Source organism: Corvus brachyrhynchos, unplaced genomic scaffold, assembly GCF_000691975.1.
Source record: "Corvus brachyrhynchos isolate BGI_N302 unplaced genomic scaffold, ASM69197v1 scaffold481, whole genome shotgun sequence".
Taxonomy (NCBI): domain Eukaryota; kingdom Metazoa; phylum Chordata; class Aves; order Passeriformes; family Corvidae; genus Corvus; species Corvus brachyrhynchos.
Genome location: NW_008236261.1, coordinates 502,304 through 515,540, shown reverse-complemented (window position 1 = coordinate 515,540; position 13,237 = coordinate 502,304). Strand labels below are relative to the sequence as shown.

The window sequence follows — 13,237 nt, the reverse complement described above, 5'->3', positions numbered from 1 at the left end:
AGCCTCCTAATGTTCTGGGGAAAAAAATCTCAACCAACTGCTAGGATAAGCACAAATCTCTATATGCCTGTGATCACATTTAAGAACTTTCATAGACTTAAGAACAAGATTTATCAAGTGTTAAAACATGACAAGCAGAAGAATGCTGAGCTGCTTCATGCTGTGAGCAGTACAACTGGTAAAACTAAATATTTCAAGGACTCTCTGTATGTGGTTGGAGCTCTGTGCATGTAATAGCGACAAGTCTGATTTTGACCTTAAATTGAAAATTTTTGTGAACCCACTGTATGAAATGCTTGAGAAAAAAAAGTTAGCAGCTTAAGTAAGGTTCTAAATGACAGTATGTTTCCATCCAAAAACCCTTGTTGGCACATCACATGGCTTCTGAACACATAGGCACAGTAGCTGACGTCTAGCAGGGTTTTAATTTCTTATTGCAACTTGGAGTCTGTGAAGGATTTCAGCTGCTTAATGGTATTGCAGCAGTTTGATTTGTAGAGAATGTGCAGTGGGATATACAATGTACATCTATTAAAAAAAAATAGAGCCCTAAGGTATATTACCATGTCCCTCAGCCGTAGGGAGGAGAAGATCCAGCAGGCAGGAACTGTGCAGCAAGATTGATTTATTTAATTATTTTACAAACTCTTTTCTAGACTTTTTTCTTCATAATCTAATTGGACAAAGGATCAGCCACCCCTTGGGGTGATTGGCTAAAATCCTAAAACATCCATTGTCAAAATATTTTTCTACTGTACTATAAACAAGACTTTTCAAGGCTGCAGGTATTTGGTTGTTTACATAACGCTGCTACCTCTTCTGTGAGAGAGAAAAGTCTCTCATGGGCTTAGAAAATAGCAAGAAAATCCTTGCTAGCAGCATTTTTGTATCCACATACATCTCTTTAACTTTTCCAGAAACAACTTCTAGAAATCTGCTCTTGAGCTAAGTATGGTTTTTAAGGGCCAGAATATGTTGTTGTTGTCCCTGAACTTGAAGTTCACATTTTGCTGTTAGCTCTTGAGGAAAGTAACTAAGTTCTGTGTGTATGAAAATTCATCAAATAAGAAACATCCTCCTCCTTTTAAAAGTTCAGAGTCTATCATTGTGGGCTTCATGATGTCAGAAAACGCAGTTCAGTAGTTATATTCTGGATCATTTTCAGTTAAAATTATTGAAATTTTACGTGTATACTATTTCATTCCAAAATATAATCACATGCTCTTTGAAACTTGCAATGCTGATAAACCAGTCGTGAATGTCTGATGTTGTTCTGCCAATTGATGGGGCAATTTAAAGAACACAGACACCAATGGAAAGAATGGTCTTATTTTACTATGAATATAAAGGCAACACAGAAGTAAAATGATACATTCAATAAAACTATGCACTCGGCTTTAGCAACAAGCAAAAATAAGCAAGGTAATGTACCTAATTATTGCAATACGAGAGAAAGGATAGTGATTGAGAAAGATACATCACCAATTGCCTAAATACTTTACCATCACCCAGAGTCCACGTTTGTGGAGCTGAGGAGCTGAGGAGCCCTGTTTCGCAGCGAGGACCTGGTGAACTCTTCCCAGCAGCTGGGAAAATCCTATGCGGTGCCTCCATCCGTAGGTGAGGTCTCCAAATTCGCCCCAAAAGTTAGTGCAGCTTTTATAGGCCCAAATCAGCAAGTCAAAGTGACTTGATGATATTTTTAGCACAAAAACTCCTGGATCTGATGGCACACGTCCCAGCCAGCAGGGGCCACGGTTTGGCCAGAGCCCAAGCCTCAGCTGGGAGGGTTTTCCCCTAAAATACCCTACAAACAAGCCTCTATTCATGTCAGTTGGGAAAGTTTCTTAAAATGATACATTTCTTGCAGATAACTAGACAAGGTTATACAGAGCTAGCATGTGCATCTTTGTCATCTATTTTTAGCTAAATAATACTGATGGTGTTCACACAGTGCCCAGGATTTATTTTGTAAGTCAGCTCTGGCCGAGGCCTGCTACTCAGGCCTCAGCACATTAGATGTCCCAGAAAATACTGAAATTCATACCACAACAGAGGAATTCTATGGAAATGCTATGGAAAATTAACTTCAAATGTACAAGCTCATGATAAAAATTATATCAAAATGATGCAAGTTGCCTTTGTACCTCTCAAGAAAAGCCTTTCTAAAATTCCTAATGTAGTTGTGGAGAAAATGATTGATCTCCAGAGCATCATGTTCAATACATTATTGAACTTGAGGAATCAGCATCCGGAAGAGATGAGATGGGAAGTTCAGTGCTTACTTTGCTTGATCTTTTCAGAAAGCATCTTTCACCTACTGGTATCAAGGAAGTGCTAAAAAGTAGGATGGGATAAAGGCTGCAACAGTAATCATTGAAGACAGTATTTTACCCTTAACATTTTTAAGCTGATGGTAACAGATCATTTGATTGAAACAGTTTAGTGGACCTCCAAAGACATTACTGAATTCATTCATAGCAGCAGATGCAAGAAAGTGTGGTAACTGCTGCTTCTTTTCTGGAAGTCAGCAGAGTAATTTACAGTCACTGGAATAGTTGCATGGAAGAAGAAATGCTATCTACTGCAAAATAAAACCCTGCTGAGGGCTGCTGTCTGGCTCTTGCCACATGGCATTACCTAGTTGCCTTCTGCTTCACATAATATTTGGCTGTTGGCCTTCTCTGTCTCTGCTGTAGTTCTGCTGTGATTCTTAAATATACCTATTTTGTGCATTGGTGTGTGGTTTTTTTAGTTATAAGTGTCTGAGATAAATTCTAACTGCTGTGGGTGTACTCCACCATGCTGGTGTACACATGATACCAACCATAGATGTCGTGTCTTATGGTGTGACGTGATGCCATGTAGACTTGTTGGAGAGTTCACAGCTTGTCTGGATAATGTTGGAGGACTGTGCATGGACGAGCCAGACCTGGGTAATCTTGTCCATAGTGCCTGTTGAGAGTACTGGAAACTCTTGACATGTACTCCCCCACAACTCTCTGCCAGAGCTTTGTCTTGGAAACACCTTGTTGGAAGGGCCAGAACTGTTCTTAGAGCCTGCTAACAATTAAGCCCTGTGGACAATTAGCAGCTCGTTGTGTGAGCTTTCTCTTGGCCCAGCTGAGCAACTGTAGGTAACAGTGTCTTCTTTTGGGACAATAAGGCAACTTTTTTTTTTTTTTTTTTGAAAAGCACATCAAGATCTTTATAAGGTTTAGTACAGTGGATTGGAACAGTTGCCCAATTGGGCATATTTTAGGACATAATAACAGTAATTTCTTATGTACTGAATTTACCAAGCAAAGTATAAATAGTCTTAAAGCTGTTGATGAAATGAATACTTGTTATGAAATGTTACTTTTATTTTACTATTCCCAAAACTTATCATTTGGGGTGACAGTCAAAATGGGATTTTGTTCTCCTTTTATTTGGATATTTTTAATATTAAATTCTTGAGCTGTCTATACAGGCTTTTAGAAACAGGCTTACATTTGTTCCACCGTACATGTACTGACAGGACAAGGGGGAATGGCTTTAAGATGACAGAGAGTAGTTTAAGATTAGATATTAGGAAAAAAATCGTGACTGTGAGGGTGGTGAGGCCCTGGCAAAGGCTGCACAGAGAAGCTGTGGCTGCCTCATCCCTGAAGTGTTCAAGGCCAGGTTGGATGGGGCTTGGAGCAACGTGGGATAGTGGAAGGTGTCCCTGCCCATGGCAGGGGGTGGAATGGGATGGGCTTTAAGGTTCCTTCTAACGCAAACCATTCTGGGATTCTATGATTCTTTTGAGCCTGTTGGCTGTAAAGCATGCCCTGTAATTCTTTTCATGTAGGACTGTACAAACAGCATTGTATGCTTTTCATACCAAAGCTTGCCCTCAGGTAGCCGGGCTGGAGCACACAAGGATAGTCTGCACAGTATTCACTACATGGAACTGCTCAACTGTACATGAAAATTTATGGGAAAAGTGTAATGCTTCTCGAATACTAATGTCAGTAAGACATCACTAGTGTTTCCTGTATTCATTTGTATTTGGTGTAGACCTGCTTTTGCAGAGAGTCGTCTGAACTGTGGTTTCAGAAACTTTGTTGAAATAGTAAATGGAAAGAGAAAACAACAGTGTTGAATGCTTGTTAATGGTAACAAAACAGACATCCTGGGATGGGCTGGGAAATGGAATACATTTTAAGATGTTCTTAGTTCCTCAAAGTGCTGTGGCCACTTAAACTGTAATTTTTGGGGCCTGGAGTCAATGAACTCTGAATCTGTGTAACATTTGCATCTTGTAAGATTTCTGCATTACTCTCTTTCACCAGATTGTGACTTTTGGCTCTTGGTTAAAAATGCTGTGTTTGTAGATGTTAGCTGATACTTTAGATGTGGTAGAGAAAATACGTTAGTTTCTTTTGAACATTAAAGAAAGATGTAGAAACAGCTAATTGGAAGTCAGGGTGTTGCTTTGGAGGTAATGTAGGAAAGTATATGAGTTTTGTTTGACTTGACACAACAAAATTACCATCTGGAGCCCGAAGTACAGACGCAGCTGTTCATTGGAGGTTAGAAGCAAACAAAACCTGCAGTCTCTGTCTAATGTTTGCCAAATCTCTGAAATTCCTTAGTGCCTCAAACTCATTTTAAACATGACCCCAAAAACTGTGCTTCATCATCTTTACATTGAAGTATTCAGTGTTGTCTTTCTTCTGGTCCTCAGGTGGCAATGAATGTATATGAACTATCATCAGCTGCTGGACTGCCTTGTGAGATTGATCCTGCCTTGGTCGTAGCACTGTCTTCCCAAAAATCAGGTAAGACATTCCAGTTTCAAAACATAAATGTTAAAAAAAGAATAGAAGTGTTTAAAGTGCTGGGAGGAAACTTGTGTATCTTGACTCCTTTGTATTCCTTCAATAAACTTCATAAATGGCACAAGAGGATGAATTACTTGTGCCTGCTGTTTATTGGTGTTAGCTTGAGAATCTTTTCAAATATGTATGAATGGACATGCTGACCTAGAGAACGGTAACAGGTAGATGTTGAAGGAATTTAATGGTGACCACTGCTGTAATTTAAGAACAGTGACAATACGAGTGTCTTGTGAACAACTTGATCCGTTCTGTTGCACAGATGTGTGATGAATCTGTCACCTAAGTAAGCATTAAGAGCTAAATGCAGCTCATGAATTTCACAATATTTTGTTACCAGTGTGTCCTACAATTGTTAACTTGAAGTTTACAAGGGAAAACATAGTAAAATAAACGTTAGAGAATTAGCATATATCATGCTTCCTCTCCATTGCTTTAAGGCACTGCTGTCTAAGCTTTTCAGTTTTGTTTACTCTGGCATGTTCAAAGACATGAATGACTCCTAAGTGTTTTTTGATGGTCTTCAGCTTTTTTTCCTATCTTCCTTACTGAGCATTCCATTACTTTTTTCCCCCTCTGTGTGTCGTGGATAGTTAATGTTAGAATGAGACCATGAATATTTTAAATGCTACCTAAGTTGTTTTTTCTTGCTTCAATAGTAGTTATTTTGAGAGGGGAAAATACAGAGGGGCATTTCAATATTTGAATTTAAGTCCCAAGCACAATTTCTTTGTGCACTTAAAAAAAAGCAACCCAAAGTGCATTTGTTCTGTCTACATTATATGTATAGTATACAGAAGTATATCTTTGTAAGGTATCTGATATCTGAAATGGCATTTTAAATAGATTATTTTCATTGTGGTACTATGAAATGTTTAAGCTAGATAAACAAGACAGAATTTCTGTATATTCTCATAATGGTTTATGATCTTGTATTTTGATTGTTAGCTTTGGATTTTGAAATATTTTGCTTTTATTCAGTTTTCATAGAGAGAAATTCTGTATGTCACCAACTGTTGCCTTTTTTGTCAACTAATCTTAGGCTAATGTGTGATGATGCTGCTATTTTTGTAGGCACAAGGTTTTACTGTGAATTGACATGAGTACACCATCACCTTCTGCTCACTTGCCAAAGGGAGAGTGCAAGAGAAGCTCTTCTTACCTTAGAGCAATAACTGGATTTATATACCAGCATGAAAGGTTTACTAGTCTGCTCATCATATTAAAGACTTAGTAACTAAATCATTAGAAGTAATAGCATGGCAGCGGCTCCTTTTTATTCTCCTAGATAACAGACTGGACATTTTGCAGCCCTACTCTGTGTCTTTAGGCAAGACTGAAATTAATATTCCTCCTTTCACAATAAAGACACTGACTTTGTTGGATTTTGCTTTATATTTCAATTTGGTCAAACATTTTACATTCTAATCTACCTGCAACTAAAAGGAAATATTTCAAGATTACTTCTGTAATTAAAGAACTTTATTATTTTTGTTTTTAGAAAACATTAGTCCAGAAGAAGAATATAAAATTGCTTGCCTTCTAATGGTCTTCGTGGCTGTCTCCTTGCCAACTTTGGCTAGTAGTGTGATGTCTCAGTATAGCCCTGCCATCGAAGGTAATGTAGTCACCTCAGTATTTGCTGGGAATGCTGTCTTCACAATAGTTCTTGTAGTGTCTTGAATACATTCACCTTTAATATTTAATTACATTTTATAGTGAGCAGATTTAAAAATTAGCCTTAATTCAGGCAAGTTCTTCTGAAAGTACTGTAAAAAGCATTTACTTAACTCTTATCTGAGAGAACTTTCTATGAAAAATTAGTTTGGTACTTGCAATTTTCAGAAAAGTTCAGACACTGCAGGGGGCAGTCTTGTCCTAACGTAAGTGTTGGAGCACACGTTCTGCATTAATTAGTGTGACACTTATTATCTAATATAATATATTCTCGTAAGTATTAATATTTTAGTAATCTTTACATTGGCCTTGGGCCAGTCATACAAGGTGTCTTTATTTAATATGTTGTTCATATTGGCAAGCATAGAGTTTTGAAAACAGAATCCGGAAGGTGTAAGTGGTGAACAGAATTCTTTCCTACACAATAGTTCAACTTCCTTATTTTAAAAAAATAATCTTTGCCTCAATAAAATTCTTTGCAGGTAATCCACAGAAGTTTTCTTTCTCTTTTTAAGTTGAAAAAAGACAGTGCTGTTCCAATACATACAAAAGTCACCTTTTGGCTGTTGAAGCTATTTCCTTTGTAATGTATAACATGACTCACATAAAAGACCGTGTTTATACTGCTTCCATTCAGTGGGATGCATGTTTTCTCTAACTAGTTTTTAAAGTTGCATTATTTTTAATCTGCTCAAAATTGTAACACACAAATTAAGTGTAAACTGGCTTTTGAAAATTTTAAGTACCAGGAAAATACCAAAAATTTTGAAAGCTTTATGTATCACTCAATGTAGTATGCAAATCACGTTTTTTAGAGACCCAGGACTGTTGTTTTACATGGGATTAATCAGTCTTTTCTTCAGTTTTGAATGATTAGGGATCTGTTTACTCTAGTTTCATTTTAAAACAGATAGTGTAGACTTCTCCAGTTGTGAAAAATGTTATATAAATCTGATGTATGAGTAGAACTTGAATATTGATTTGAAAAGTTAAGAATTTTCAAGGTAAAAGCTTTTTCTCATGAATGGGGATAACAATCTGTAACTTACAGAGTTGTTTCCTGTTATTTGTGCTCTCATAGTATTTCTATTGCTCTTTGCAAGCTTTTTCCAAGTCATGATGCTTGAATAAAAATCTTGGAATATAGGCAAGAGCAGGGAATATCTAATGTGATTGGTGAGGGGCACGGGTAGAAACTTCCTTGTTTGACGACAATCAGGTTGACTGTCTTTACTCAGTCCAAATGAACTTGTTTATGTGTATGTAAGATCACATCTCTTAAAAATTACCTAGTTACAGTTTTGTAGAAGAAATCCTCTGGAAGCACTTCCTGCTACCATTTTCTCCTTCAAAGGATCTTACCATCTGTAGAGTCTCAAAATCTGTATGGCTTGCCGGGGGGCAGTACTGAAAGTTTTACTGGTGATCATATTTTCACATTTACCCCTCTTCAGATTAATTGCTAAGAATATGTCAGGCTAGCTAGAGGTTCTCCAGCAGGTTAGAGCTCAGGTGGGTTTGCCTTCCTCAAACTTCGTCTCTTCCTGAGACCCTCTTAGTCATTGTTTTTAGCAGGCTGAAACAACAGATAATTATTTTCTGCCTGTTTTATATCATGTAGCTTAAATGTTCCAGTTTATGTCGTTTCATTTACATTAAATAACTCTTCTGATGAAGTCAGGCAAAGCCTTGTTTCAAAGTGAGTCCTTAAAGTACGGTTAATAGATGACATGAAACTGTGACTGGAGAGAAGTTACATCTTGAGCTCAAATAAGCCCATATTGGGAATTGCTACTGGTTCTGTGAGACATGGCCTATGTATTACATAATTCTTTACTGAGTGGGCTCTTTTATTGAGAGAAAATCTAGCAAAAGGTATACATAAAATATGTTTGCTCCTCAAAAATAACTGAACAAACAGAATAGACCTTGTCATTCCTGCCTTCCTTGCATAATACTACTTTTTCTTGTGTTCTGCCCTTATTGTAGAACATCTGGCTTGAAACACTTAATATAAATGGTATTTCCAGAATGTGAACTTAATAAATTCTGCTTTATGAAGTAAATTCCCTAGACAAATCCTGAATTAATCCATCAACAAGTCACAGATTTTAAGGAGTTTCAGCTTTCTAGTCTGGCAAGACATATCTCCCAAATACAGACAGTGCTTGGACAGCTGTAGCAATGTCTGCATTCCCTCTGCCTACTTCAAGATCAAGTCTGTTTCTTACACTAGTTCCAGATCAAAGTCTAACAGACCTTTACTTTTGTTTCCAGTACAGAATCTGAACTGCTAGTCAAATACCAGGCTAGAGGTCTAATTTGTCAACTAGAGGATAGAATAGAACCTGCAAGTCTGCAAGAGCCATAGTTCTTTTCTAAATACTTGAAAGCAGTTGGAAGACAGCAGTTCCTTTGCTGAATTCCCTTGTTGATGCTTTTTCTACAGCCTGAGACATAAAAATGAAGTCACTTGAATAAAACGAGCCTCTTCAGAGACAAATTCAAATTTGAATCAGAATTAAGCAGAACAGATTTTCTTGACTGATATTCATGTAAAAATAGGAGACAAAGTTGGAGTATCAAATCTGGGGGCTCTGCTGATGGAGATCCACAGGGATCTTCACTAGGACCGACTAGTCAGCATATTCACAGACCACCTGGATGGGGGGCCTGAAGAGTGAGGTGAGAAAATTTATATATCATGCGAAGTTGTTGAGGGTATTAGAGGAGTGAAGAGCTGCAGAGAGGTATGATAGTGAGTAAACTGGGAAAAAAATGACAGCTAAAATTAATTTTAAGTAACAACAGGGATATGCATGGAGAAAAAATGGATTTTTCTCATGTGGAGTGATGGGGTCCAGCTGACCTCACTATTCAAGCATGAACTTGGAGTTATGATAAATGGCTGAATGAAAAGATGAGCTCAGTTCTCAACTATGGTCAAAAAACAAGTTAAGAATCAGCGTGTTTGCATACTTGAGTACTTGTTAACTCCTTCAAAGACCTTTTCATGTGCTCACACTTGCCCAAGATACTTGCCCAAATGTATATTAATTTTGTTGTAAAGTGGTATATTTAACTTAGTTTGCCTGGAAGAAATATCAGGCTTACTGAGGAGCAGTTCTCCCTTTGAAAACTGGTGTCATTTAACCACCTTCTAGGGCTCTGAAGCCTGGGTGAATTTTGGGCAAGATGTTACATATGAAAATCAGAAATGGAACACCTTTGTTCTTGAGCAGCTCTAGATCTCTTTGAGGATTACTGTGTAAGCATGAGATGTTCATTTAGACTGAGGGAAAGAAATGGTCAATTGACTTGTGAAAATCTAGTCTTTTTGGCCTAGTCAAGTGTTAACACTCTGAAGTTTTGTAGACTATATATATCCCATTATCCAATATATCCATTATTTCTAAAAGTATCTTTCTCAGGTTGTTGTGATCATTAGGATTTGGAAGGGACATCTGTACTTCTGGTGGCTTTCCTGATAGCAAGTTCAGTGTGGAAGAGTACCTTACTCCCATTGTGTAAGATGCTAAAAGTTGTTCTTTCATTGTCACAAGTGTCTTTAATCTTTGGTGATATTTTCCAAAGAATACTGTCTTTTCCAACATGGTGCTGAGGTGATTTGAGTATGTTTTTGTTTAGGGCATTGCAACAACATTCATTGCTTGGCAAAAGCTATCAATCAGATTGCTGCGGCTTTATTTACCATCCACAAGGGAAGCATTGAAGACCGTCTTAAAGAATTTTTGGCTGTATGTATAACTTTATTGCTACTTTTTAAGACGTAGTGTTGATTCGGGATGCAATGCAATTGATTTCATAGAAATCTGCTTTTGATGCATAAGAGAGAAGCGTATTTTCTATATGCTTCTATATACAAGTCCAGACATAGATTAAACTTTGCAGTAGTTCTTTATAGACACTTTTGTGGGAGGTTGGAAAGTTAGAGGAGTAAATCGGTGCAAGTGTCATAACTTTTTTCAGTATAATCTCTAGTATTTTAGCACATACCATTTCTCATGTTGTGTGGCCTGTGACTGGAATAAAAAAAATTGCAGTGCATATAAAATCAAAATTCTGTCTAGCTGACTTTTTCCCATGATGTGGTGGATACTTTAGCTAGTTACTTTCTTTGAAAAAGTAAAATAAACTTCAGAGTGGCTTTTGTGTTGTACCTTTTGACATGCCTGCCCTTCTTAAACAGCCAGGTAGCAGCATGTTACAGGGCTAGTTGGGAAGATGAAATTTTTTATGCCTCAGAGGAGATTGATGATGAAAGCTACTTGTAATCTTTAGTGATGCTTAGAAAAAAAATCAGAAGTCTTTAGGTCATGATGATGTGTTTTAAGTACATTTTGGTGTGCTGCTTGCGTAGAAATAAAATTTTTTAAATGGCTCTTAATTAGCCAGTACTTGAAGGAAACTAAAGGCTAAAACAGCAGCATCACTTTAATTATTAAAAATTACTGTTGATTTTGAGTGAATTTTGATTTTTCTGTTTGGCATTAAAATGTGTGGAGAAAAAGCCCCTCCCTCTTTATTTTAGGTAACTTTGTGTGACTAGAAGTTCACATAAACAATTTTTCTTTTTTTTTTTCTTTCCTTAAAAGAATCTTTCACTTGTGGAAATTCATTGCATTTTGTAAAACAGAAAAAACCCTATGGCCATTGACCTTGTCTAATGCAACTGTTGGCTGTAAAACATGAAAGAGAAATGGTAGTATCAAGTTGCATACATTTGACAAGTGAAGGAAACCAGTATAGTTTCATATGATAAAAACACTTTTGGTATGAGGTTTGCATTCTTTCAGTGTTACAGACTGCTTTCCAACCACTGCTTTTACTGCACAGACTATGACTTGATGGTTCAGATATTTTGTTAATCTTTCTATTTTAACACTTACTGTTAGTCTGAAAGAAAAACATTTCTCTTGAGAAAAAAATTGCTGCTGAAGATGATCTGCTTTCCTGTCCAAGCTAATTAAATATGAAAGGAACTTAGGAGGTTCTTTAATGCTGATGAGTGTGTACTATGTATCTTTTGAAGTATGCATATTGATTTCATATTAAAAATTGATTCATGACAGTTTTTTCAAGAGGAGTGTTGAGTTAGATTTTTGAAGTTAGTATTTTAATTTAAAATCCTTTTCTGGTAAACATGGTTTAGGCATGTTGCCATTGCTTGATGTGAGGGCCTAAATGATGATTGTACATCTGAAAGTTGGAAGGGGTTTTTTTTCAAATTTCTGTTAGGCATGAAAACACGGTGTATCAAGACATCTACAAATTAAGCATTTTACTGTATTCTGTGATCCTGAGCTTGTAAATACCTAAGTGCATCTTAGAAGTTTCTAGGGTTGCTTATGGTGATGCCTTTTTCAACCTAGAAATGAAACAACATACTCGAGATAATATTAGTATGGGAGGTAATATAAAAGTGGATCTTTATTGGAGCCCCAGGGACAGTTATGGAAGAATGTCCACAAAAGCCCACCCACATGGGGTGAATACAGTTATTATAAGTTTAGCAAATTAGCATGATTGACAAAAAGCGTACTTTTTATCTCAAAGAGTTGTTCTCAACCTTGGTAGCCAGGAAGAATCACGATAGCACAGGGGCCTTGTACCCCCTGGGGCTTGGAGCTCTGGAATATGTGTTGGCTTTCTGCCTAGGGAAAAGGCATGGAAAAGTACTGGGAAAACTAGGCACTAATACAATGGGCTAAAGAGCTCCAAATGTATGTATAAAAATACAGAGAATACATAGAAGAAAACCAGACAAAAATCAATAGGCATAATTTCCTCCCTTTTTAGAGACTAACAAGACTTTACCTTGTCTAGTCTCTACTCCATATTTAATCACACCACCGGTTTACACAACCGTCTATCATACAGATGCCAGCTGTAACTACAGCTACTATGAATATTTTTTATCCATGCACGGTTTGGTAACCATGAAGTGAGTGTGTACGGAAGGTATATTGATAAAATATTTTTAATTTGCAGTTCGGATGACATTTCTTCAATTAAAAACATAGCTTAGGAAGTAAAACTTCTTCTGTTACAAAATGGGTAAAATTTCAAATGATAAAAATTTCAATCACTTTAAACCTTACAAAAATGCAGTAAGTTGAAATGTATATTGGGAAGGACAGAGAAGTGAGATCTTGATCCCCTGGGAGTTCTGTCACTGATTTCAGGAGACTTTATAAATTGTCAACCAATGATTACAACAAAAAGTTCTCTGTAATAAATTAATTCATTTTTTATATTAAAATAGCATATGTCATTTATTAAACACTACTAGGAATAAGCCAATATGGCACATTGAGACTAAAGCCCAGTGGTTCGTGTGCTCAGGATTACTTGCTTTCCTTTGTCATTATTAGTACAATACAGAGTCCATTGGCTTTGTGTAACAAAATAGCAGCAGCTCATCAATGCTTTATTTATTCCTTTGAAATGCTCATTTTATGTAGCTTGCATCGTCTAGTCTACTGAAGATTGGCCAGGAGACAGACAAAACTACTACAAGAAACCGAGAATCTGTTTACCTACTACTAGACATGGTGAGCGTTTGTGTGTTTTATTTGTGCTACTGACTTAAGGAATAGGCTCCACACTGCATCGTTCAGCCAAGGATTTTTGGGTCTCACCTTGAGTGTTGTAGCTCACAAACCAATGGAAAT

General features: G+C 36.9%; 2 protein-coding genes across 4 annotated transcripts in view; both read left to right on the top strand.

The window, feature by feature from the left end:
• The window catches only part of LOC108449808, a 204,395-nt gene that overhangs the window by 128,872 nt on the left and 62,286 nt on the right, over nt 1–13,237 (top strand). The window lies entirely within an intron of this gene.
• Nucleotides 1–13,237, top strand: part of NCKAP1 (NCK associated protein 1) — a 51,175-nt gene that overhangs the window by 36,299 nt on the left and 1,639 nt on the right. For all 3 annotated transcript variants that reach the window (XM_017747042.1, XM_017747043.1, XM_017747041.1), the window contains 4 exons: nt 4,715–4,808; nt 6,367–6,483; nt 10,191–10,300; nt 13,028–13,117. In XM_017747042.1, coding sequence (XP_017602531.1) covers nt 4,715–4,808; nt 6,367–6,483; nt 10,191–10,300; nt 13,028–13,117 — 411 coding nt within the window. The remainder of the gene's footprint in view (nt 1–4,714; nt 4,809–6,366; nt 6,484–10,190; nt 10,301–13,027; nt 13,118–13,237) is intronic.